The sequence below is a fragment of the Cryptotermes secundus genome, unplaced genomic scaffold (assembly GCF_002891405.2).
Source record: "Cryptotermes secundus unplaced genomic scaffold, Csec_1.0 scaffold124, whole genome shotgun sequence".
In the NCBI taxonomy this organism is placed as follows: Eukaryota; Metazoa; Arthropoda; class Insecta; order Blattodea; family Kalotermitidae; genus Cryptotermes; species Cryptotermes secundus.
Genome location: NW_019735462.1, coordinates 295,862 through 320,715, shown reverse-complemented (window position 1 = coordinate 320,715; position 24,854 = coordinate 295,862). Strand labels below are relative to the sequence as shown.

At 41.3% G+C, this 24,854-nt stretch overlaps 1 protein-coding gene across 1 annotated transcript in view; it reads left to right on the top strand.

Annotated features, from left to right (window-relative positions):
- Positions 1–24,854, top strand: part of LOC111869292 (cGMP-specific 3',5'-cyclic phosphodiesterase) — a 114,714-nt gene that overhangs the window by 71,576 nt on the left and 18,284 nt on the right. Inside the window, exons 11-14 of the mRNA XM_023860691.2 lie at positions 5,774–5,917; positions 6,138–6,240; positions 8,776–8,902; positions 22,548–22,653. Of these exons, the coding sequence (XP_023716459.1) occupies positions 5,774–5,917; positions 6,138–6,240; positions 8,776–8,902; positions 22,548–22,653 (480 nt within the window). The remainder of the gene's footprint in view (positions 1–5,773; positions 5,918–6,137; positions 6,241–8,775; positions 8,903–22,547; positions 22,654–24,854) is intronic.

The following is a 24,854-nucleotide window of genomic DNA, read 5'->3' as shown; positions in this document are numbered from 1 at the left end:
TCGTTACGGCCTGTAAGTGGACAGTAAATCTATTCACCAATCCAAACCCCGTCTATAGTCACTCATGACAATATAATGATGACAATACTGAGCAGGCTGGTATAGTGGTAAAACTGTAGGACTTCATTCGTGAGGTGCTCAGTTCGAACCGAGGCTAGGACTCTGACGATCCTGGTTGACTCTTCCGCAGTTTTTTTTCAGTCCCTTCAGGTAAATAATACATAAATTAGGCCACGACCACTTACATCCAACTCATTTACATTTCATGTCTTAGTCTACCATTGTACGGTATACAGGCGGAAGCAATGACGTCTTCAAATAAAACGCAATAACAGATGTGGTGGTGGTTCTGATGATGATGATGATGATGATGATGATGATGATGATGATGATGATGATGATGATGATGACGACGACGACGACGACGACGACGACGATGACGACGACGACGATAGTGGTTGTGGCAGCATTACGACGAGGGTGGAGAATTATTCTGTAGCCAATTAAGTTACAGTTCTGAAGAGTTCAATGTAATGGGATAGAGAGAGAGAGAGAGCCTGTAAATAGATCACAAATGGCCATAAAACGTAAAACATGTGATATTCGAAATGAGGGGAAAAATCTTTTATGTCTCGATGTATCCTCCACAATCACTGATACACTTGTCCCATCGCTTTACCACTGCGTCGAAGCGTCGAAACCCGTAGCATAGAAATCGTTTCACTGTTGTCTCGGCCACTTCCGCAACTGGTCGGGCATCATCTGTGACTTTCGAACGTCCTTTAGAGAATTTCTCGACCCAATTGTGAACCGCTTTACGCGACAAACACTTCTTTATATATATATATATATATCTTTCGCATTGAGTCCTTTTGCCCACAAAAGGAAAACGCCAAACAGAACGCTACTTTTCGGTAGTACACCCGTCAGGCACTATCACCATTTGACTACTGAAACCAGCCTCTGAACATGCGCATGCGCATCTGCTACCTAGACTCTCATGAAGCTGAGCTGCACTGCTGCTATCTAGTGATACATATAGAAAATCTATTACGTACATTACAGCTGTTTTACTCCATTTTGTGACCTATTTACTGACTCTTCCTCGTAAGTTAACAGCATCAAGCACTGAACCAATCATACCAAACAGTATATCAAAATTCTCATCCACTGAAAGTCAAGGAATGTCTCGGAGGAAAATGTCGCCTGCTCCTATCTCTTATCTTGCTCGACTTACTATTCTACCCTGAAGCCGGACGTGACATGCTCCTCCGAGATTTCGCTTGATTTGCAATGGACACGGCTTCATGTCCCATAAGATAGAACTGTCCATAATCGTGGCCGTGAGAACCTCAGGGGCTACACAAAGTAAAATTACCTAGAACGCTCCGTTCTGGCGTTAGGAATTCAATGTATAATAGTATAATTCAGTTCAGTTCATTTATTTAAGTGGTTGAAAACAGCAAGAGGTTAATGATATGAAAGCAATGGAAAAAGGAAAAATAAGTGAATACACAAAATGAGGACAGTCATGAACAAGGAAAAGAGTAAATATACAAAGAAGGTAATAGTTAAAACTAAATAACGTAAACAAAGTTAGGGATATGAACAAACAAAATTTTAAATACCAATGCAAGTTTTGTTGTTGTTATTATTATTATTTATTTACCCCTTGGCTGTTGTGTAAGCACTTAGATGAATTTGTACAATTGATTAATTGATGTTACATATTTATGTAATTAAAACTGTAAATACCAACTGTAACAACTGTCAATGTATATATTGTGACATGTAACATTTGAAGGGTTAAAAATATTGTTTGAATTTCCTGGACATAGGTACTTTTTCTTCTAGAGTTTAGTGCCACACGCAACGATCCTTTTTCATGGGGACTCTTAGTCTTGATTCGCTGCTCCCTTTCAAGTCCACTCTCCCAACTTTGTATGGCTCTAAAGCAAGAATTAAGGCGATTGTTGACCTTAGAGAACTCAGGTAGGGAAGGGAATTGTGAGATGATATCAACAAAGATGGGGTAGTTTTCCTTTTCAATATAGAGATTTGAGGTATGAGATGCGCCCTTGGGGGACTTCTTTATGTATCAGTGCGCTTGTTCCGACGTCGCTCGGTTCTGATGGAAAAGAAAATGTGTCCACTGCAGAAACGATTGCAGAAATTTCAGAATTATTCTGTACCATTTTCTGTTGTGGGTACTTGCCAAAGACTCAGTTCTACTAATACAGAAACCTATCTGTCAGATATGATCCTCAATCATTCCATCCCCCTCAACCCTCAAAACCCATTTTCCTAAAAATACAACATCTCCATTTCATTCTCCAATTTCCATCTCGGAGTTCCAACAAGTGCGCGCGCATTCCTTGTCAACCTCATCCCTATTACAAAGCTAACCTGCAGTAATCTCTTCAGCTAATAAGACTAGACATTTTCAGAATTTGTTTTTCTCCTAATTTTAACACGAACTCCACTCGCAGACATTTTGATTCTTAAAACGGTACATGTAAAGTTGTCTCTGTGCTTCATTAATTAAGCACCTCGCCATGATGACGTATTTGGGCAATATAGCTTCACTATTTTTAACCTCAACACTAAATGGAGGTCAGCATCACGTTCCAACTGCTTTATCCCCAGATCCGGTCTGGAAGTTGTGGAGGAGAAAACAATCACTTACCCCTGCCGGGAATCGAACCCTGATTCCTCGGTCGTGCAGCCCATAGCGTACTCGCTATAACAATATTTCCATATTCCTTATTTCATACAGCCTATCTGCATTATTTGCTTCCCTTTCTCAACTCAGAAGATGGAGACAGTACGTTTCTCCGAAACGCCGGCCAAATTCAGCCAAACTACACGGCATCACATTTCAGTATACACTTGGTCGTCGACTTACGACCTATGTGACTTACGACCTGCTTCACTTACGACCACAAAAAAAAAAAATAAATAAAAAATGATTAAAATGTAAAAGTTTTTAAAAATATATTATAAAGATGATAAAAAGGTTAGAAAGGTTAAAAAATACTGTTAATAAATATATGGCCGACATACGACCAGATCGACTTACGACCCGTCAGTCAGAACGGAAGTCTGTCGTAAGTCGACGACCAAATGTATTGTACTCTTCAGTAGTCTTGTTTAAAGTAACATACCATAATAAAAAATATTCACTTATATAACCGTACTAGGTTGACAAGCCGGGTTAGCTCAGTCGGTGTAGTGACAGGCTACGGGCTGGCTGGCCTGGGTTCGATTTCCGGCAGAGGCAAATAGGTTCTTCTCTTCTCCACAGCGTCCAGACCGACTCTGTGGCTCAGCAAACTTCCTATCCAATGAGTACAGCGGCTCTGCCTCCGGGGGTAAAGCAACCGGCGAGTGAAGCTGACAATTGACCTCCATCTAGTGCCGACGTCAATAATAGCAGAGCTATACCTCCAATCCCGTATACGTCTTCATAGCGTGGTGCTTAACTTACTTACTACTTACTCCACTTACTCGTGGAGCTGAGCCCTTCTGGAGGAGCCGCCAATTCTGCAGCAACTCAAGAATTTCCCAGCATTTTACGGTACCCGAAGGTTCATTACAGTGTTCACAAGAGCCCTCCACTGGCCCCTATCCTGAACCAGGTCAATCCAATCCATACCACCCCATCCTATCTCTCTAAGATCCATTTTAATATTGACCACTCCCATCTGGACATATGGGATTGAACCGTGGGGATGCAGTAAACCCTCAAATACGAAAGTTTTACAAACGTTCCAGTCAAAAATGTTACGCTCAATGGTTCCTATCCAATGAAACCCTTCATGCAGATCTCGGAATACCCTTCATAAAGGAAGTTATAAACAAAAACCCCATCAAATATAGAGATCGCATCGTAGACCACGACAACCATCTAATAAATGAAGTCGCCGCCCAAACCCCTAGCGAACAGAAGACTCCAACGTCATTGGCCAGAAGACCTAATCTAGGCGACGCGTGAAGACCCCTCAGTGGACGGTAATCACAAGCTACTACGGCGCCCGGACATTTACTTACTACTCTGTTGTCACTAGAGTAGATTGTAAATTAGCAATCAAATAAAAAGAATATTGACCACCCACCCACGCTTTGGTCTCCCCAGTGGTCTCTTTCCTTCTGGCTTTCCCACCAATATTCTATATGCATTCCTCGTCTCCCCCATTCGTGCTACATGCCCTGCCCACTTCATCCTCCTTGACTTGAGGGTTAAATTTACCTGCGCGCTCTGTTGTATGAACAACCTCACCTGCTGCGCGGAGCTAAATGTAACACACAGAGTTGGGTGGGTAGCTCTCAATGCCTTAAATAGCTTCTGAGACGCCAACGGCGCGTCATAATGCGGCAGGATTTTAGGTGACGTCAGTTGCACTTCCTCGCCTCAGAATAGCCCCGTCTGTGCTGCCTTCCAGCTGCTAGCGTGGAAATGCTTTGGCGTTACTCTTTCGCACTTGTCGGTTCAATGTCGCCAATGCCCGTTGTTTTCAGACAAACCCCAATTTGCATGAGAAGCCATTAACGACGGACGATTACACTCGGGGTGAGGGGACAGGTTCAAAGGGTTCGAATGGGGTCCCGTGGAAGGGCTATAGAAAAGAGCATTCCCTGAAAAAGCAAGTCGATTTCCGTAGAAGAACAGAACTATGTGACTCCATGCTTTGTTTCATACATTCTTAGCCTATTTTCCTGAAATAGACTTGTGCGATCTACATGCTGTCTGCGTGTCTGTGAATCCCCCCCATCCTCCTATTATATGTTGAATGCCTGGACTAATCTTAACGAAACTTGGTATATACGTGTCCACTAAGCTCATCTCAACGGCGTACTTTAACAATCCCTCTCATCATTCTCTCTGTATGTATATTGCCATGTATCATTGCTAGGCAACAGCTTGGTAGACATGTTCCGACAGCAATGAATACACGCAACAATAGAAGACTTGTTGGAAGCGTCGTTCTCTATACGGTCCGTATCTTATCAAATGAAAGTATGTTGGTCTGTCTGTTTATCCTCTTATCGTTGTCATTGAGGCCTATAAGGTTGTGAGACGTCGAAGCTACCATCTTCTAAACGATCGGTTCACAGATGGCGGTGAGGTTGTCAGCCGTACTTGCCGGCCTCACTTTACCCCCAGGAAGATTCCTGGTACTCATTTCTGTTAGAGGCTGAGTTGGCCCCAGGGCCATAGTGCGGCTGGAAGGATTAGGTAAATTGAAAAAAAATCAGTGACCTCATCGGGAATCGAACCCGCGACCTTCCAGCTTGTAGCCTGGGCACGGACCGCACAGAAACACCTCTTCCAACAGTTGTTCTATTTTTGTATNGGGCCATAGTGCGGCTGGAAGGATTAGGTAAATTGAAAAAAAATCAGTGACCTCATCGGGAATCGAACCCGCGACCTTCCGGCTTGTAGCTTGTAGCCTGGGCACGGACCGCACAGAAACACCTCTTCCAACAGTTCTATTTTTGTACCACGTAGCTATCGCACGGATCGCGTAGAGAACACCGCTTCCCAGTTACTCCAGTGGCATGTTTTTCGAAATTGTTGCGGCCATTACCTAGAAATGGTCATTGTTTGCAGAACCATTACCTAGCAACGGTTGTTGTGCAGCTGCTTATTTCGTGGTCGTTGCCTATCAGCTAGTCTACATACAGCAATATCTTTCGTCGACACAGTTTTGCTTTGTAATTTCCGAATCAAATAACGTCATTTTTCCCATTTTTTTTCTTTTCTTTTTTTCAGATTCTCAACATCGGCGACGTGACCACGTGGATGAACCATGAAATGCGCGAGGATGAAGACGGTTTCGTGACCAAGAGTATCCTCTGCATGCCCATAGTCAATGGGCAGAGGACTGTGATTGGAGTAGCGCAACTTATCAATAAGGTATTATTTGCAAGGAGACTGTAGGTCTTAAAAAATTATTTAATGAAATTTTGTAAATTAAAAAAATGGAGTTATTCCTAAGGTATACTGTCTGCTGACAGTACAATAACCTTTCCTTACCTGCATAGTCTTGTCATGTGAAGGGGACCAGTACAATTCCTGTAGTTTGAGCTACAGAAACTGTAAATGTTGAATTTATTTTTATAATTTTCTTTTCCAGGGCAGCGGGCATCCATTTTCAGACTGTGATGTATCTATTTTCGAAGCCTTCGCTATATTCTGCGGCCTGGGTATCCATAACACCCAAATGTACGAAAATGCTTGTAAGTGTCAATGGGAATTCAAGGTAAAGAATTGTTAGGCTAATGCATGGTAGGATAATTCAATGTAAGATTCGAGGCTTTCACGGCGGTGACTATGAAGAAAGCAGTCTTCTTGGATTTGGCACCGTGTATATGTGGTGTTAACCGACGTTTCGGAGGAATGTATCGCCTCCATCTTCAGGATAAAAGGAAAAATATAAGAAATCCGCAAGCGAAGAGACCGTGGGAACCACATATACTCGGTGCCAAATCCAGAAGACTTCTTTCTTCAGGATAATTCAAGTTTCACCAAACAGAAAATTTCTTAGTGCTGTTTAAAAGATAGATCCTGAATGTGATGCAACAGATCAGTATCTACCCAAAGGTATACGCCTATAAGCCTGACACGTTCCCATTGCTACTAAAGTTCTGTTTAGCCTCTTATCTCGCAGCCACTGGAGTGTCTTCGTGAAGTAAAGCTCATTGCATTTTTAAGTATATTATTATCTATGTATATGGCGTTCCCTAAGGCTTTTGTCATTTTGTAGGTCTCTTATCTAAGGTAAGAACGTTCACATCTTTTCTGATGTGGGAATTTGTTTCTATGACATATTAGTTGACTTTTATATCCGTAAATCGAAGAGCTGCTAGCTGCTTGTGTTCATAAATGTTCTCTTTGCCCATGTGTCACAAGCATAGGACCCTGAAGGGACTGTCATCATTTTGTACATGTTCCTTGTCTCTGTTTGCCCTTTCTTTTAAAATATTTCGAATTTTAGTCTTTACCAACATAATAATTAAAATTATTTGGCATGGGCCCTATCTTATGGTATGTTTTATTTCCCAAACCTCGTACTTAATTTAAACCAAATTTAATATGTATACATTAAAAGTTCCTCTTTAAAGACAAAAGAGATTCCTAATTTTATAAATTGTCTCTAAGACAGCTTATCACATAGAAAGAAATGCATCTGTAGTTTTATATATAAACTATACATATACAGTATGTTGTCAAGCGCATGTGTGTGACTATAGAGAAGGTATGGACTGGATATCGGATTGACACACTTGTACACAGCACTCGGAACTACAAGTAACTACAGCGACAGCGCTGATCTCCACATCTCAAAAATCATCACGCTCCCGCTAAACATTTTCAAGCCTGTTGCGTCTCTAAAAGTCGTTCCCTAGCAACAGCTTCTAACAGTGTAGATTCTTCAGTTTCCCGCGTTCAAGTCGTTAATATCCGGCAAATATCCTGCAGCTGCACTTAGCCAGCCTGGGGTCCTCGCTATATAGCCTAGGGACGGACCCAACCGAAAACACCGCCTGCAACAGTTTTCTATTGTCATGGACGGTTGCCTAGCGACAGCCCATATTTTGTTGACGTGTTTGCCGACTGCTACCAAGCAACGTATGTTCCTACTCGCGATCGTTGAACAGCAACGGTGCTACACATTACAATATGTTTTATACAAATAATTAAAAGCAGAGATTCATTAGATAAATAGTTATATGACTTATATTTAACTAAATATAAGGAAAATTAATTTATGTTTCTATCCAATAAGATTCATATTTTTCATATGCTTCTTTGGCAATGTAATTTATGAGGATCTGCAGTCACATACCTCTAGCCTTATTCATTTAAATATTTCAGCATCTTCAATTTTTAGTATTAATGACAGCAGAAAAATAAAAAAAAAATGGACATTTTGGGAATTGAACTTTGAAATACGAAGGTTATATAGTCTCTGGCTTTTTACATGCAGGGAAGAAAATTATAGAGGCTATATTCCTACAAACGCAAGCGTCATCACACATATACGTACAATCATACACATTATTGTACTGTCTTCGCTCGCTTGGAAACCGGGATCGTGAGTTCGAATACCACTCAGGGCATGGATGTTTAGTTTGTGTGTGCGTTTTTCTGTGTTTGTGTACAGGTAGAGGCCTTGCGACGAGCTGATCACCCGCCCAAGGAGTCCTACCGAATGTGTAAGATCAAGAAAAACTGAAGTGAACGGAGAAGTTCATGGAGGTAGGCCTAGGCCCACTGGGGCTGTAGTGCCAAGGGAAAAAATAATGTAACCCCGTCTCTTGTTTCCACGTTACAATTAGAACTGTATAAAATATTACGAAAGTCTCCCCCGGGGACAGCGCAGTCTGTATAGCGACTGGCGACGGGCTGGAAGACCGAGGAGTCGGTGTTCGAGTCCCGGTATGGTCCAAAATTATACTTATCCATGTCGTCCAGACCGACTCTGCGACCCACACAGCCACCTGTCGAATGGGTAACGGGGGCTCTTTCCACGGGGGTAGAGCGGTCGGGTCGTGAAGCTGACCACTCTTCTCCATGTAGTGCCGAGTTAAAGAAAACGTGAGTTTATATGTACATCCACTCCCTCATATGTCTTCATGTCGTAGTGCTCAATTACTTAAGCACAGGGACGACTTTACCTTTATTATGAGAATCGTTCGTTGAATTTCACGCAGTATTAACAATCTTACATTTGTTTTAGTTGAACTCTAATACAATCACTGCTTTTTCAGGCAAACTGATGGCCAAACAGAAGGTAGCTCTGGAGTGTCTGTCCTACCATGCAACGGCTTCCTCAGAAGATACGTCCAAGCTAAGCCAGGATATCATCCCATCTGCCGAGACGTACAACCTCTACAGGTGAGATAAATGTATTGTTTACATTTACGATTACCACAGCCTTTAAAGACAATACCATAAACAATGATACTGTCACGCATATGGAGTGACTATAGACGGGGTTTGGATTGATAATCGGATTTATTTGATTTTTCGATACACCGCGTGACTACACTTTACAAATCACTGTCATATAGAGACCAGTGTTCTCAGTCTGTTACACTCTCCACTAGCTGTTGCTTGGTAGCGGCTTCCAACGTCGGACTTTCCCCTTCCTCTGGGTTCCTGAACTATCTCCGGCCTCAGCTACTACCTTCTCACAGCAACCGCTCACAATGACTGAACCGCAGAAGTTATCTAACTCGCCGACCAACTCCTCATTAACTCCATTGGCACCCTCCTGCTTATAATATCTCGGCACGGACCTCACGCTTCCAACGTCGGACTTTCCCCTTCCTCTGGGTTCCTGAACTATCTCTGGCCTCTGCTACTACCTTCTCACAGCAACCGCTCACAATGACTGAACCGCAGAAGTTATCTAACTCGCCGACCAACTCCTCATTAACTCCATTGGCACCCTCCTGCTTATAATATCTCGGCACGGACCTCACAGAAAACATCTCTCTCTTGTTGTTCACGGGCCGTTGACTAGTAACAGCCGATGTCTTGTATGTTTCGCGGTTGTTGCTTAGCAACGAGCCTATATGCCACAATGTAATCAGTACTTCGAGAAAGGAAAATAGCCAGTGGTGATTTCCCGCCAGTTCACACCCGGTCGGAAAGTCGAAAACTTTTTGAGCTGGAATTTTAAGTATTCTCACAAAACAGGCCTGCTGATAATTTATTACGTTCATAAATACTTAAATCAAATATTCCTGGTCACCAAAAAAAAAAAGAAAAAGAAGCTCACCAATCGGTAGGGCGCATATAGCCAAGGATTTTAAAGTGTCTCTAAATCCACCAACCCACAAATTCACACGCCCACACGCACACACACCAATCCACGGTTCTAAATGACGTAATTCTGTGTTGCTGTTGAGATGATAACGTCGTTTTTTGCAGAAAAATCTTTCGTTACATCAGGCGAAATCGTGCTGTCATGTTAGACAAAACCCTTGTTTTATGAGGGGCACGCGATAGCGTAGTTTCTTGAGGCACTATGCTAGAGGCCGGAAGGTCGCTGGTTCGATTTCCGAAGAGTCGTTGGAATTTTCAATTAACCTAATCCTTCCAGCCGCATTATGGTCCTGGGGTCGACTCAGTCTGTAACAGAAATGAGTACCAGGAATCTTCCTGGCGGTAAAGGGCGGCTGCGCTGACAAACCCCACCGTCATCTGTAAGCCAAATGCCTAGAAAATGTGGAAGCCTCGACATCTCACAACCCCACGGCCTGTTACACGGATAGTTTTTTCTTTTTGCCTTTCTGAAACAAAATCCTGTTAGTTTACTGAACAAAGAGCTTTTGTATTGCTCAACAAATTTCAATTGCTTTACAATATAAAAACCTACTGTATTACTAGACAAAGACCCCCTTTGTTTTGTTCGGCTAAACATCTCTTGTATGAAACAAGATCATATTATTTTGTAGATAAAAAACTTCTACATTACCCAACAATATCTCATTGCTTTATAAAACAAAATCCTATTGTATTATTAGACACAAACTTCTTTGTTTTATCCAACTAAACATCTCTGCTTTATGAAACAAAATTATGTTGCTTTATTAGAAGATAAACTTTTATTTTAGCCGATGAAACACAGTTGCTTTATTAGACAAAGGCCGTCGCTCTTTTAGAGAAGATATATTATTTTTCAAGGTGAAATAGTAACTTACAGAGAGATGCAAGCCGCTTGATTGGTCCCAACGTTTATTTCATAAAATCATACATAAACCTTCCGTTCTCTTAGATAAAATGCCGTTTCTTAGACACCATTTCGCTGTTATGTTAAGCAAGCTATGGAAACTTTTCCCACCTTCTGATTTGATAAAGTTCTCTTCCTGCTGTACCTTGTACCTCTCCTGACGTTCATAAAATTAATTTTAATTAACTTATTCTTACATCTAATTCCCCATCCAAGTTTTCCCGTATACGTAACCTATATATAGAAACACGGCCTAATGAGTAAAATCTGTCCTTAGTCAAGGCTACCAAATCTTCACCGCTTGACTAACCTCAAAAAATAACTTATTTTAGGAACGTATGTGTCTGTATGATTACAACTTAACATTTTCTACTAGGAACAATTTCCAATGTAATGAAACAGAAGGAAAATTTCGTACTCTTTGTAAAGCGATTAGTGTTGCAAAGACTGTGAACATTATTAAATACTGAACCGAACTCCACCATTAATTTCCTTTAGCCCCTCCATTCGTTAGCTAGTCCAAATAGTCACGTTTCAACATTGTGTATGGAATGTAAAAATTACATCTGTAATGGAAACGTAGTAATATTTTTGTTCATAAGGTCCATGACGCAATTTATAGCTATGGCCACATTATATCAAATGTATTGTTCACTCATAAAACGTGAACTGAGCTCCAACAATAATTTCGTTCATAATTTCTTCAGGTTTTTATTCATTCGTCGCCTTATTCTCCTGATCTCCCAAAATGGCTGTCTGGCCGGGGGAAAAAATGTATTTGCAGTAATAGAGCCCTTACTTACTTACTCATGGAGCTGAGCCCCTCTGGAGGAGCCGCCAATTCTGCAACTACTCAAGAATTTCGCAGCATTTTATGGACCCCGAAGGTTCATTATCGTGTTCACAAGAGCCCTCCACTGGTCCCTATCCTGAGCCAGATCAATCCAATCAATACCATCCCATCCTATCTCCCTAAGAATCAATTTAATATTGTCCGCCACCTTCCCAGTGGTCTCTTTCGTTCTGGCTTTCACACCAATATCCTATACGCATTCCACATCTCCCCCATTCGTGCTACGTGCCCTGCCCACCTCATCCTCCTTGACTTGATCATTCTAATTATACTTGGAGAAGAGTAGAAGTTATGAAGCTCCTCATTATGCAGTTTTCTCCAACCTCCTGTCACTTCATCTCTCTTCGGTCCAAATATTCTCCTCAACACCCTGTTCTCAGACACCCTCAGTCTATGTTCCTCCCTTAATGTCAGAGATCAAGTTTCACACCCATACAGAACCACAGGAAAAATTATAGTTTTGTATATTCTAATTTTTATGTTTAATGTTTAATGTTTTATGTTTAATTTAGAACGAGAGTTCTATTGGGGATAAATTTAAATAAATGTTAAGGAAATGTAGAATATCATAGATAACGAATTTGTAAAAAAGTGGGGCCTACTTTCTGCTCCCATTTCTCCTCAGAACCAAACTGATCCGTTAATAGGATTTTGTGTTGGATTTGAGGTTCTCACAGCGACGTCTATGGAGAGTTCTATCTTCTGGGACGTAATGCCGTGTAGTTGGGTAAGCTCCACCGAATTTTCTGAGAAATATACCGTCTGCATTTCCGATGGGAGAGTAATCCAAGCAACAATCAAATAACAGGCTGAGTTTCTTCTTGATTCTTGCTTCGAGGCTGATGATAAGAGTCAGTGCGTTCCTCCGAAATGTCGGTGGACCTCATGGAGATACGTGGGGCTGCATAGTACTCTTAATGAGTTACTGAATATTAAAACAGGCGGTAAGAATATTTACCACTGCCATACAAGTATTAATATTGTTTCTCCACAGTACAAAATCATCTCTGTAGGGGTGATTTTATAAAATTCCAAAAATAGTGCGAGTGACGTAAATGTACTAATCAATAACTCCTCAGTCAGGTGAGGCTTCATATATTGGAAAGCTCTCCAGGTTATGTCGAGTACAATGTAGTTTCAAAGAAATGCTTTCAATGTAGGTTTATGTTAATTAAGATCATGTATGTCATCGTCATTGTGTATCTACAAGTATCATCCTTGGCATCTTCATAGGTCTAACCACACTGTACGTTGTTGTATAGCGATTTAATTCCCTTGTGTCATGAGTTAGTTCCCTTGTGTCAGGAGTTAGTTCCCTTGTGTCAGGAGTTAGTTCCCTTGTGTTAGGAATTAGTTCGAGTCACTGCGGGAAATCGCTCTGATTTCGTGTTCCGTTTTTTCTCTTCTGCACCCGTTCCCTGCGTCATATCCGTCTCTCAGCATGTAACAACTCGAAAACAGGTAAGAGGAATATCATGAAATGTTATGCTTAAAGACCTATACCAATTTGGGAAAAGAAAAAACCTACAAAATAACGGACAATTACTTGAAGGTCTTTACACGTTCCACCATGAGTCTTAAGCGTAGCGCGCAAAATATTCATCAGAGAGGGAAGAGGGGGGAACTTTCTAACGAGAGGTACAGGAGAAGTGAAATATATTTTATATCCGAAATAATTTCTTTCGCAAGTTTTAAGGCTTTCGATGTATAAAAATAGAAGCGAGCGATAGCGCCATAATTGTTATGTGCAAGCCAATATTTCCTTACTTATTTATTGGTGTTATTTTGTGCACAGGTGTTCCTCTACTTACATAATAGTTGCTCTCCAAAGAATGTTCGGCAACTCGAAATTTTTGTTACTTCTTAGGTTTCGATTACTTTAATTCTAACTGAAAAATACATAATTCCGTTAACTTTAATACAATAGCGTCGTGTACTGGAGTCTATGTACTCGTATCTACGCGTATCTACGTATTTATTGGTCTACAGCTTTGTGGGCCTTGGCCGCTTTTTCAGTTTCTTAATCTATACAGAGTCGGTAGGAATTTTTGGACGGGGGATCAACCGATCTACACTCAGAACAAGATAAACACAGAATAAACGCACAGAAACCTTAATGCCTCGAGTGGGATTTGAACCCACGATCCCAGTGTTAGAGAGGGCGAAGCTGGTTCTTGCCTTAGACAGCGCGGCCATTGTGGTCGGCACTGTAACTGGATTACCTGGGAATAATATGCATAGGCCTATGTTACGATAGAAGTGAATAATAATTACAGATTCTACAAAATCGCCCACGAGCAGGGAGTTATTATTCATAATTGCCAGTTAATCACTATTATAGTAACATATTGAAGTATTGTCCTGGAGGTTCTTTACAACAAGAAGATTTGTGCAAGGTACAGAAACTTATCTTCATTAATATTTCTGTTATAAATTAGATTATATATGTTCGTCAGGCCAAAATGCGCCTAAAGTCTTCATCAACTGCGAAATATTTTTTTGAGTGTAATGAGAAAAGAAGAGTATTTCAAGCGAAGAACTACAAATTTTAAAATAATACCATCTTCTGGGATGTGGTACCGTGTAGATCATGTGTAAACCGACGTTTCTCCGAAACGTCGGTTTACACATGATCTACACGTCGCCGCCACATTCCAGAAGACGGCATTCTTCATAGTCACCGCCGTGAAAACCTCAGATCTTACATACAAATTATAGTACATACCTGTTCTAGGAGCTTAAGAAAGTAGAAAGCAACAAAATACTCAGAATAGTAGGCGCACTCTCTAAGACTCTAAGCAGTTATCGATGAGACATATGAACTTAATCCTGATGATTGAGACGGATGACATATGCGAAGCGTTGGTTTTAACTAAGCCTTGGTATGATTGATCAACCGAGAAGATTTTAATAAATTTATTCGCCTTGAAAATTTCAAATTTTAAATGTCATGAGATAGGAATGTCTGTTCGATTCCGAAATACACGGTAGAAATATTCGGCAACAGGTGGCACAGAAAGGACTCATAAGAAATAAAGGAATTCAATAGGCGTTCACGTCAAGAATATGGCACTTCAACAAGTTGCCAGAGTTATCACAGACAGAAGCATATAATAGTTCACGGTATCCTAAAAGCAAAATAAAGAACGTTTAAGGAATTTGTGTGGAGACCGCATATTTCAAGAAAAGTGAGAGGTAGTGCGTTTAAACAAAAGAGTAATTCTGTTTGGAAATTTTATAAGCGTACGTTAACTAATGCCTCGTACCTCTTACACAATATCACCTAGGTTCAGAATACCGCTAGAGATAAAGTTATCCCTATACTTAATTATGGGGCACACGGTAGCATAGTTGGTTGAGGCTACAAGCCGGAAGGTCGCAGGTTCTATTCCCGATGTGGTGGATTTTTTCAATTTACGTAGTCGTTCCAGCCGCACTATGCCCTTGGGGTCGACTCAGCCTCTAACAGAAATGAGTACCAGGAATCTTCCTGGGGGAATAGGGCTGCCGGCGCGTAACGTTGACAAACTTACCGCCATCTATGAACCGACTGTCTAGATAATGTGGGAGTCTCGATCTCTCTCAACCCTATGGACCTCCACGGCCTGTTACAGGGATAGCTTTACTTATATCTAATTAAGTGCCACCATATTCTGAAGACATTTTGGAAAATGAAAAAATATCTGTATGAATTTTTAAGTTCGGCACCTGATAGAAGTATGTCGTGTGTCTCACGCCCAGAACGCTTTGCCTCCAGGGAAATACTCCCCGATGCTTATTGGTTAGGAGGCTGGTTGTGTCTCAGAGCCGATCTGGACGCCGTGAAGAAGAGAAATACCCGTTTCCCTTGCGGGAAATTAAACTGTGATTCAACGACAAACGGTCTTTGTACCAACAAAACTGTTCCAATTCCGTACAATTAATTTAATTCTTGATGTACTGTCCTGTTAATTATCTACTCTCTGCCTATTTAGCGATACTGTTTCAACATCAGACGAATGAGATAGGAACATTTTCATGAATGGTGAACGAGAAATGAACGGAAGAAATCCTGGAGATGAATCCTCTTGAAGATCCCTGAGTATCGCTGTACCGAGCAAGTTGGTTGAACCGGTTACGCTTCCTACTTGTATTGTGGAAGTTCCCGGTTTGAATCTCAGGCGGGATACCGGCTATCCTAAGTGATATTTGTTTTTTCCTCAGGCCCTCCAGGTTAATACCGGGATTGTACGGGTACTTGAAATTAGACCACGATCATTTCCTTCCAAATCCTTCCAATTCATTATTCAGTATTCATCCTATACTCCCACTGCGGCGGCCCAGGTTCGATCCCGGGTCTGGTCAAGTGGGATTTGTGGTGGACAAAGTGGCGCTGGGGCAGGTTTTCTCCGAGTACTTTGGTTTCCCCTGCCAATCGTCATTCCACCAATTGCTCCATAATCACCCTCACCTATCATCTGGGGCTGGTACAATAGGCCAGAAGTGGCCGCAGTACAAGGGACTTAGTCCCACCCCACTAGCAACAAAAAAATCCATCCCTTACTCCATCCACTGTATGAACCATGGTGCGTCGTTGCCAGTCAGTGACGGAGACTGTTACGTCATCATCATAAAGTCAGTAGATCCTATTTTCAACACACTTCCGGTATCCATACACCGGTGAGAAATTCAGACATATTTGCGTGGGACTTCTGTTCGGTAACCTCCACAAGTTATCAAGTTCCCTGGTTCGTAGAGCAGATGGACTTTCACCATTCGACGCTATAGGCCTGAAATCTAAGATACTGAAAGCATCGTTAAACAAACTGTAAATATTCCGATTTAAGGTTATCAGATCTAACTAACTTCATGGAGCTGAGCCCTTCTTGAAAAGCTGCAAATTCTGCAGCTACTCAAGAATCTCACGGCATTTTATGGAACCAGAAGGTTCATCACCGTGTTCATAAGAGCTCTACACTGTCCCTATCCTGAGCCAGATCAACTCAGTCCATACCACCCCATCCTATGTTTCTAAGATCAAATAAGGCTCACTCACTCACACGTGGAGCTGAGCCCTTCTTGAGAAGCCGCTAATTGTGCAGCTACTCAAGAACTTCCCAGCATTTTATGGAACCCGAAGGTTCATTTCCGTGTTCACAAGAGCCCCCCACTGGTCCCTATCCTGAGCCAGGTCGATCCAGTCCATACCATCCCATCTCTCTAAGATCCGTTTTAATATTGGTCACCCACCTACGCCTTGATCTTCCTAGTGGTCTCTTTCCTCCTATCTTTCCCACCAACGTTCCATATGCATACCGATTCTCTCACATTCGTGCTACATGCCCTGTCAATCTCATCCTCCTTGGCTTGATCATTCTAATTATACTTGGAGAAGAGTACATGTTATAAGGCTCCTCATTATTCATTTTTCTACAATCTCCTTCTCACATCAGTGACTAAAATAGTACTGTCTTTTGCGATGTGACGCCGTTCACCAAAGTTTTGGAGGAATTTACGTACATTCTTCATCTTCAGCGTCAAAGTGCAAGTCAAGCAACACGCAAGAAGCAAGCATCGAACTGAGTTTCTTCTGGGTCCTTACTCACACGTACTTTTTGCTTGGTTTATATTTCGACCTTGCAGATGGAGGCAATACGTTTCCTCTTAAATGCCGGTTATATTCTACCGGACTAGACGGCGTCACATCCCACACTACAGATTTTTTCAAACCATAATTATATAGAATAGGCTAATGTAAATTCCACTTATTCTCTTCGCAGAGACACTCTTGTCTCTTCCTCTCAGAAATCAGACCCCAGTCCTAGGCAGCGGATCTGTTTAGAAATGAGATTGAGCCTGAAAAATTGGCCAGTCCCAATAAATATCTTTACAACGAAGCTACAGCGCAGGTAAATACGAATGTACAAGTCCCGGGTAAAATTCGTATATTTAATTCCATTATACAGGTGTCAGAAATCCCTCGACAGCCGCCGAGATCACGCTAATATACTCGTACGAACGGCTTAACCTGTCACGTCTGCCATAACATAAATAAGATCATTTACGCATTATCGTGTCAGTCTGCCTGTACTTAATCCTTGCCTTTCATGAAACTGAAATACTGCGTGAAACATCGGATATAAGTGAGGACGCGATGGCGTATCAAACCTGGACCACTAGCAGGGGCCTACTATGCTGTACGCAAGGCAGAAGGATGTCAGACCCTTCCTATTTTGCAGGGTAATCAGTCTACGACAGCACTTAAAGAATACTTTTTATTATTATAAGTATTATAATTATTATGCTTCTTTACAATCTACATCATTACAGAGTATTAAGTAAACGTATTGTAGGTGGTTAGCTTGCAAGGGAAACATCCAGTGATGTTTCTCCTACACGTAGTCTATTTCATTGATTGGTGATGTCTTGGGGCCATGTTCTGTTCAGTCTTCTTGTCACTGGACCGTTGGTGTATAGCTCTTCTATTTATTCGTTGTCATGGTTTAAGTTTTGTTTTTGTACCTTTCAGCCATTCTTAGTATTCATTTTTGACGAAGGGTATCTTTAGTTCGTTATGGAGTGTAAGGTTGCTCACATACCATGGCGCGTCTGCAATTGCCCTTAGTGTTTTTGATTGGAATCTCTGGATGGGATTGATTGTCGCCGGCTTTGCACATCCCCAGAGTTGACCATAAGTTTCAATATAGCTTTGTATAATAGTATTTTGTTATTCATAGAGAGCTTTGATTCTCTATTGAGAAGCCAATACATTTGACGGTATTTTATGTCAAGTTGTTTTCTTTTAGTAAAAAAAAAATACTTATGAAATGTTAAGTTCTCACAGCGATCGCTATAAAGATGACTGTCAGCGGCCTCCGTAGTCTAGGGGTAACGTTCCCACCTCATGACTCAAGGTACGCGGGTTCAAACCCGGCGGAGGTCGTGGAATTTTTAAGGGCGGAAAAATTCAGGGAACAAGTCCTCCGGGAAGGACTTCAAGCCGTGAGTCCCGTGTCGTAGATTTACGGCACGTAAAAGAACGTCATGTCTCTAGGAGACCTTATTAGGTAAAAACTTTCCGGCCCAAGTAGTTTCCAATGCCTCTGGTAGATGGGGGAAGTATCAAGGTACCGAGGGCCGACCTCGTTGGCTCAACGGGGCTGATAGCACGCATCGTCTACCGGTAGGGTATGGGGACAGTAGAAATTAAAGGGGGACACACAATGGACCAATAACTGGTCTAAGTGCATGGGGAAACCCACCCCCTCCAATAATAATAATAATAATAATAATAATAAGATGACTGTCTGTTTTGTTGTGATGCCGTGCAATCTAGTACAAGTTCACAGACGTTTCGCAGGAAACGTGTCAATTTTATTTTCTACCCTGATAATGGAGACAGGGTGTTCTTCCGAAACACTGGGAAACTTCTATGAGACTACCGCGTCACGTCCATAAACACAGTTATCTTAATAATGAATTACTTCCGAGATACTGCAATCTTCGTTCAGATCTTGCACGTAATAAAATGTTTCCTTCTTATTTGACTCTATTTAAAAGCTGTATTTTAATGTGTTACGTTCAACTGATTTCTAGACATGCCACCTACTAGCAATGTTTGTCGATCATTATTTGTTACTATGGCAACTGTCTCTCTTTCCTGTTGCTCCCACTTTGGAGCATAGGGCTTCCGTGAAACTCTTTGTTCCACGCCAGTTTCTTAATCCTAAGACAGTCGGTAGTATTCCCTGGACGGGTGATCAGCCCGCCGCAGTGCCGCTACCTACACACAGAATAAACGCAAACAGACATCCATGCCTCGAGCGGGAGAAGACAAGTTCATGCCTTAGACCGCGAGGCCACTGTGATCGGCTTATTATGGCTTACTTCTTTCTTTATTGTTTCTTCCACATAAAGAAAGGAAGGATAGAGATAGAGAAAGGTAAGAAACATACGTGTATATTTATCCACTATACAGATTTTTCATACTGCATGACAGGAGATGGACAGCTGCATGAAAAGTGGTGAAATATGAAACTTACCCTTTCAGTTGGATCCCACGCACGAAGACATCCACGGGCTGACGCTGGTACGTTGCAAGCAACCACTGGCAAGGCCTGTCAAGGCTATTTGCAAATCCTTCACTTACAGGTCGAATTTTAAACACTGATAAATTACACCAAGAAACTGACTACACATATTACAAAACTTGTGTCCCCAGTAAAGGGATATGAATAATTTAATGGAAAGTATTTTAATTCTGGCGCATCGAAATCAAATTCACTTGTATAGTTTAACCACTTACACAAATAAGTGTAATTTATCACAAAATACACTATCACTCTGCGATTTTAAAGCCACGTTCATTACACGCCTGCTCTTATTCCGCGATCTGTCACAGTTTGCACATATACTTCACTGCAACAATTGAAATATGGCCACGTATATTAACTATAGTAAAAGTAAGTAAGTAAAGTAAAGGTATCCCTTTAACAGGCCATGGAGGCCCATACGGTTGGGAGATGTTGAGGTTCCCACATTTGCTAAACAATCGGCTCATAGATGCGTCGGCCGCCCTTTAGCCGCCGTTTACCCCAAAGAATATTCCAAGAATATTTCTGATACTCATTTCTGTTAGAGTCGACTCCAGGGCCATATTGCGGTTGGAAGGATTAGCTCAATTGGAAAATTTCAATAACCTCATTGGGACTTGAACTCGCGACCTTCCAGCTTGTAGCCGGTAATCGAACCCGGGACTTCTGGATCTGTATGCAGGAACTCTGACCACTAGTACAAAGAGGCGGTCGTATTTTTAATACAGATATTAATATATTTCAAATCCGTGTTTCATCATTTGGTATAAACCTGTAATTGCTATTTGTAAGGTCATGAAGTGCTTAACGAAATATATCGACATTGCAACTCGTTGGAAAGAAGTCGGTTCCCACGATCGGAAACGCAAGCTAACAGATTATTCTGAATTGAAAGTAACAGAATATTTATGTGAACTATGTATGTTACGTGATCCTAGATTACTACTAATCCTTTTCTTCGGTATGTATTATATAACACCTGTCTCTGGTGGAGAAATAAGCCAGACAAACCNGACGTGTGCAGTAGCCGAAAGTTGATCCACGGTGACTCGAATCGTCTATCCATTGAAGGTCAATCTATCGAATAACATTCATCTTAGTTGTAAACGTCTCCACCTACGCCAGCGATAATAAACAACTCTCATACAAGGTAATTCTTTTAGCGTGTTTCATAATTTGCACAATTTTTCTTTGTCTTTACAGTGAAATCCGAGAGATTTGATGGATATTTTATATGTCCATTGCTATACGATTTACAAAAAAGTTAAGTTAGCTCAAGCGGTAACCCTTCTTACTTATATTCGGAAAGTATCTAGTTCGAATCCCGGCCGGGACACCGAATATCGTGACTGAAGTTCTCCGTGGTTTTCCTCAATCTCTTCAGGAAAATTCCATAATACTACCCAAAATGAACCATGACTGCTTCTCGACATTGACAATTCCAAATATGTGGCACGTCATTGTTTAAAGTTAATTTTTCATATACAAGAAATGAATATATGAAAGTAAATATCCTAATGCCGGTCACGGTAGCCGAGCGGTCTAAGGCATGTACTGTTTTCGCTCGCTTGGAAACCGGGATCGTGGGTTCGAATTCCACTCAGGGCATGGATGTTTAGTTTGTGTGTGTACGCGTTGTTCTGTGTTTGTGTACAGGTAGAGGCCTTGTGACGAGCTGATCACCCGCCCAAGGAGTCTACCGACTGTGTAAGATGTAGAAAAACCGAAAGGTGAACGGAGAAGTTCATGGAGGTAGGCCTAGGCACACTGGGGTTGTAGTGCCAAGGAAAAAAAATCCTAATGATAAACTTGTACCATTGTTTAACATTTATTTATTATTATTATTGATTATTTTTTATATTTTTTTACCTTCATACATTAGAATTGTATTACGGCTTCTGCAAAACTCTTCGAATGTGCAAGGGCTCCATGACCAGATTAAACTGGGAAAGAGTAAAGTTGGTCTCTCAATGTGAAAGAAGGACAAAAATCTAAGATGTCTGAGAATAAAGAGATAACGCGAAAATTGGATCTGCTGCCAAAGAAATATCAGAAAATTACATAATGGGGAATTTCAAAATTCGCAGATTTCAGCTATTGATGTTAGAGTAATGAATTAAGAAAGATGAGGTGAGGGGCGTATACAGGAAGCAACAAAGAAACGAGAAATTCATGCATTCACATAAGGAAGCGTTTAAAGAATTTCCCGCTTGGGAGCTCTGGGTGTAAATGGGAAGTTAATATTATAATGGATCTTAAAGAAACTGTAGTATTGAATTGGTTCAGTACTGGACCAATTGGAGGGATTTTGTGATGCAAGTAACGAACTTAGAAGCCGTCAATTGCGGAACTAACCCCCCAGTTCTATGAAGTTAAGAGTCACGCAATTAACTCCGAAAAGTTTCTGTAACTGCAGCAATTACGTAGCGCAGAGAGATTACCGTGAGTGAACAGTGAAAAGACATTTCGAAAGAAGTTGTTCTAGGCTCTTCCTTAGAAGTGTTCCGTCATTCGCCTGCCTGGGCTGTCGAGGAAAATTATAAACAAACTTAAGAAAGTATCCATGCATTTTGCTTAATATCCAGTTCGATAAGAAAATTCGTCGCACGTCCCCTCTTCGCATTTGCAAGGTCCTTGGTCAAGATCTTGGCCCGGAAACGGACAATCCTGATTGAAGTCTTATACGGTTTTCCTCATTCCCTCCAGGCCAATGCCAGGATAACTGACATTCCTCAAATCAGGCCACGACCGCTTCCTTTAACATGCTTTATAATTCAGTATTCACTGAGACCATCCTATCTTTCGATGTTATATAATCTAATTTGCTGATAAGATGTCGTTAAGTAAGCAGTTTTTATCTTATTTGTGATGTTGCAGCTTTAAGTTCATCGACTTTGACTTAACCGACGAAGACACGTGTCGTGCTACTGTGCGTATGTTTCTGCAATGCAACCTCGTCAAGCAGTTCCACATTCCATACGATGTAAGTGCCTCAACAAGTTACTTAATATCAAAACAAAATGTTGTATAAGGCTTTCACGGTCATAATAATCTTAACTGCTTTATCCGAGAATTCTGCATTCCATAAGCTTATGATGTGGCAGCGCCATAGCTCAAGCGGTTAGTCCCTGGCTTCCCACCGCGACGGCCCGGGTTCGATCCCGGGTCTGGTCAAGTGGGATTTGTGGTGGACAAAGTGGCTCTGGGGCAGGTTTTCTCCGAGTACTTCGGTTTCCCCTGCCATTCTTCATTCCACCAATTGCTCTACAATCACCCTCACCTATCATCTGGGGCTGGTACAATAGGTTAGAAGTGGCCGCAGTACAAGGGACTTAGTCCCACCCAACTAGCAATAAAACAAGCTTATGATGTATGTTATCATTATTATTACTATTATTATTATTATACTTAAACTGCAAATGGGTTTTTACCCGGTGACAGTGATATTACAATAAGACATAACACATAAATAACACACCACACAAAACTACACAAGCAATAAAGGACACACTACACAAAACGAATACAATGAAAATACTTCAAATAAAAAAAAAGCCCTTGTATATTACATGTGGCATCAGAATGGAATACTCCAGTTCGGACAGGTTAGCCTACGGTATAGGCGACCGGAGAGTTAGGCTCAAATGCTTGGCTGTTGCAACAGGTTTTCCTTTTCTCTGCCGCATCCAAACTGGTTTAAAACTTCTGGGGGGTGGAGCTGACCACTCATCTACATCTACGTAATGTCAAGATCAAGAACGTGTGGCGTTTCACTTCTAGTTTCTCTGCGTCTTCGTGGTATAGTTCTTAATTACGCACAACTTTACAGTATTCATTTATCTCAGTTCGTATAAGGAATAGGATGCAGGCTGAAGGGTTGGGGTTCGATTCCCGGCAGGGGCAAGAGATTCTTTTCTTCTTGATAGAGTCTAGACCGGCTCTGCTGCCCACTGAGCCTCCTATCCTATGGGTACTCTGAGAGCCATCCACAAGGGTAAAACGACAGGAGCGTGAAACTAACCACTCTCTCCCATCTAATGCCAAGGTTAAGAACGGTGGAGCTATACCTCCACTTTACCTGCATTCTTACGTCGCGTTAAATCAAGGAATCTGAGGGTAAAGTGTCCGGAAAATGAAGCTCACTGCTCGTTTCCATCTAGTCCAATGGTCTAAAAAATTCACTAAAAGCAGTCCAACTCACCCCAGGTCATCTTGGCATTTTGCATAGGTATAGCGATAATTTAATTTTGAAAGCATAGTGGTTGTTAATGTACCACCTGCTTTAATACTAAGAAACATTGCATTTTGCCCACGCCATATATTTCAATGTTTCGCATTATTCTCAGAATAAACAGGGAATTTTTGGTTAAACACTATTAAGCGGTTGCCCTTTTAGAATATAAATGCACTATGTTTCCTGTGAAGCAGAAATTTCGTAATTAAAAACTATTGTATTAAGTAGAAATTCGGAGCTCCCCCACTTTAATTTTATCAGAACTAATCTACATTTCTGCAAAAGCCACCAATATTTTTTCAAAGTACGCAATTGAACACTAATTCAGAGAACCAAAATTCCATTGCCCTTGTCTCAAGCCACTACTTCTGTACCTTCACTTTCATTCCGTTCTTATCAGAAGGACGAGCGGGCGAAGCCTGGGAATCCTCTAAAAGAAGGGTCTCCAAACTACGGCCCGCGAAAAATTGTGCAGAAATGCGCCAATTGAACTAATTTTCCAGTGGGTACTGGTAAATGTGATTCCGAGCTTATTGACCTGACATATTATACTGCAGTTCGATGGCTTAGCTGTGGAAAGGTTCTTTCGCGCTTCTTTCAGCTCAGGAATGAAATTGATATAATCGTATTTCTTACTGAGAAAAACCATCACGAACCACTTTTATCAGATACCGAGTGGCTTTGGAAATTAGCATTTTTTGCTGATNTGATCTGGTGAACCATATGAACCATTTGAATTTAATGTTGCAGGGTGAAAATAACTTAGTCTGTGATTTATTTGCGCTTATCAAGGCATTCAGAGCAAAGTTGATACTTCTGGAAAGCCAAGTGAAACGTTGTAACTTTGTTTATATGCTATACTGTGCAGAGTTGCATAAAAATGGTGAAGCAGAATTTCCTTCCTCGTTTGCAAATTTAGTCATTTCAGATTTGAAAGAATAATTTCGGAA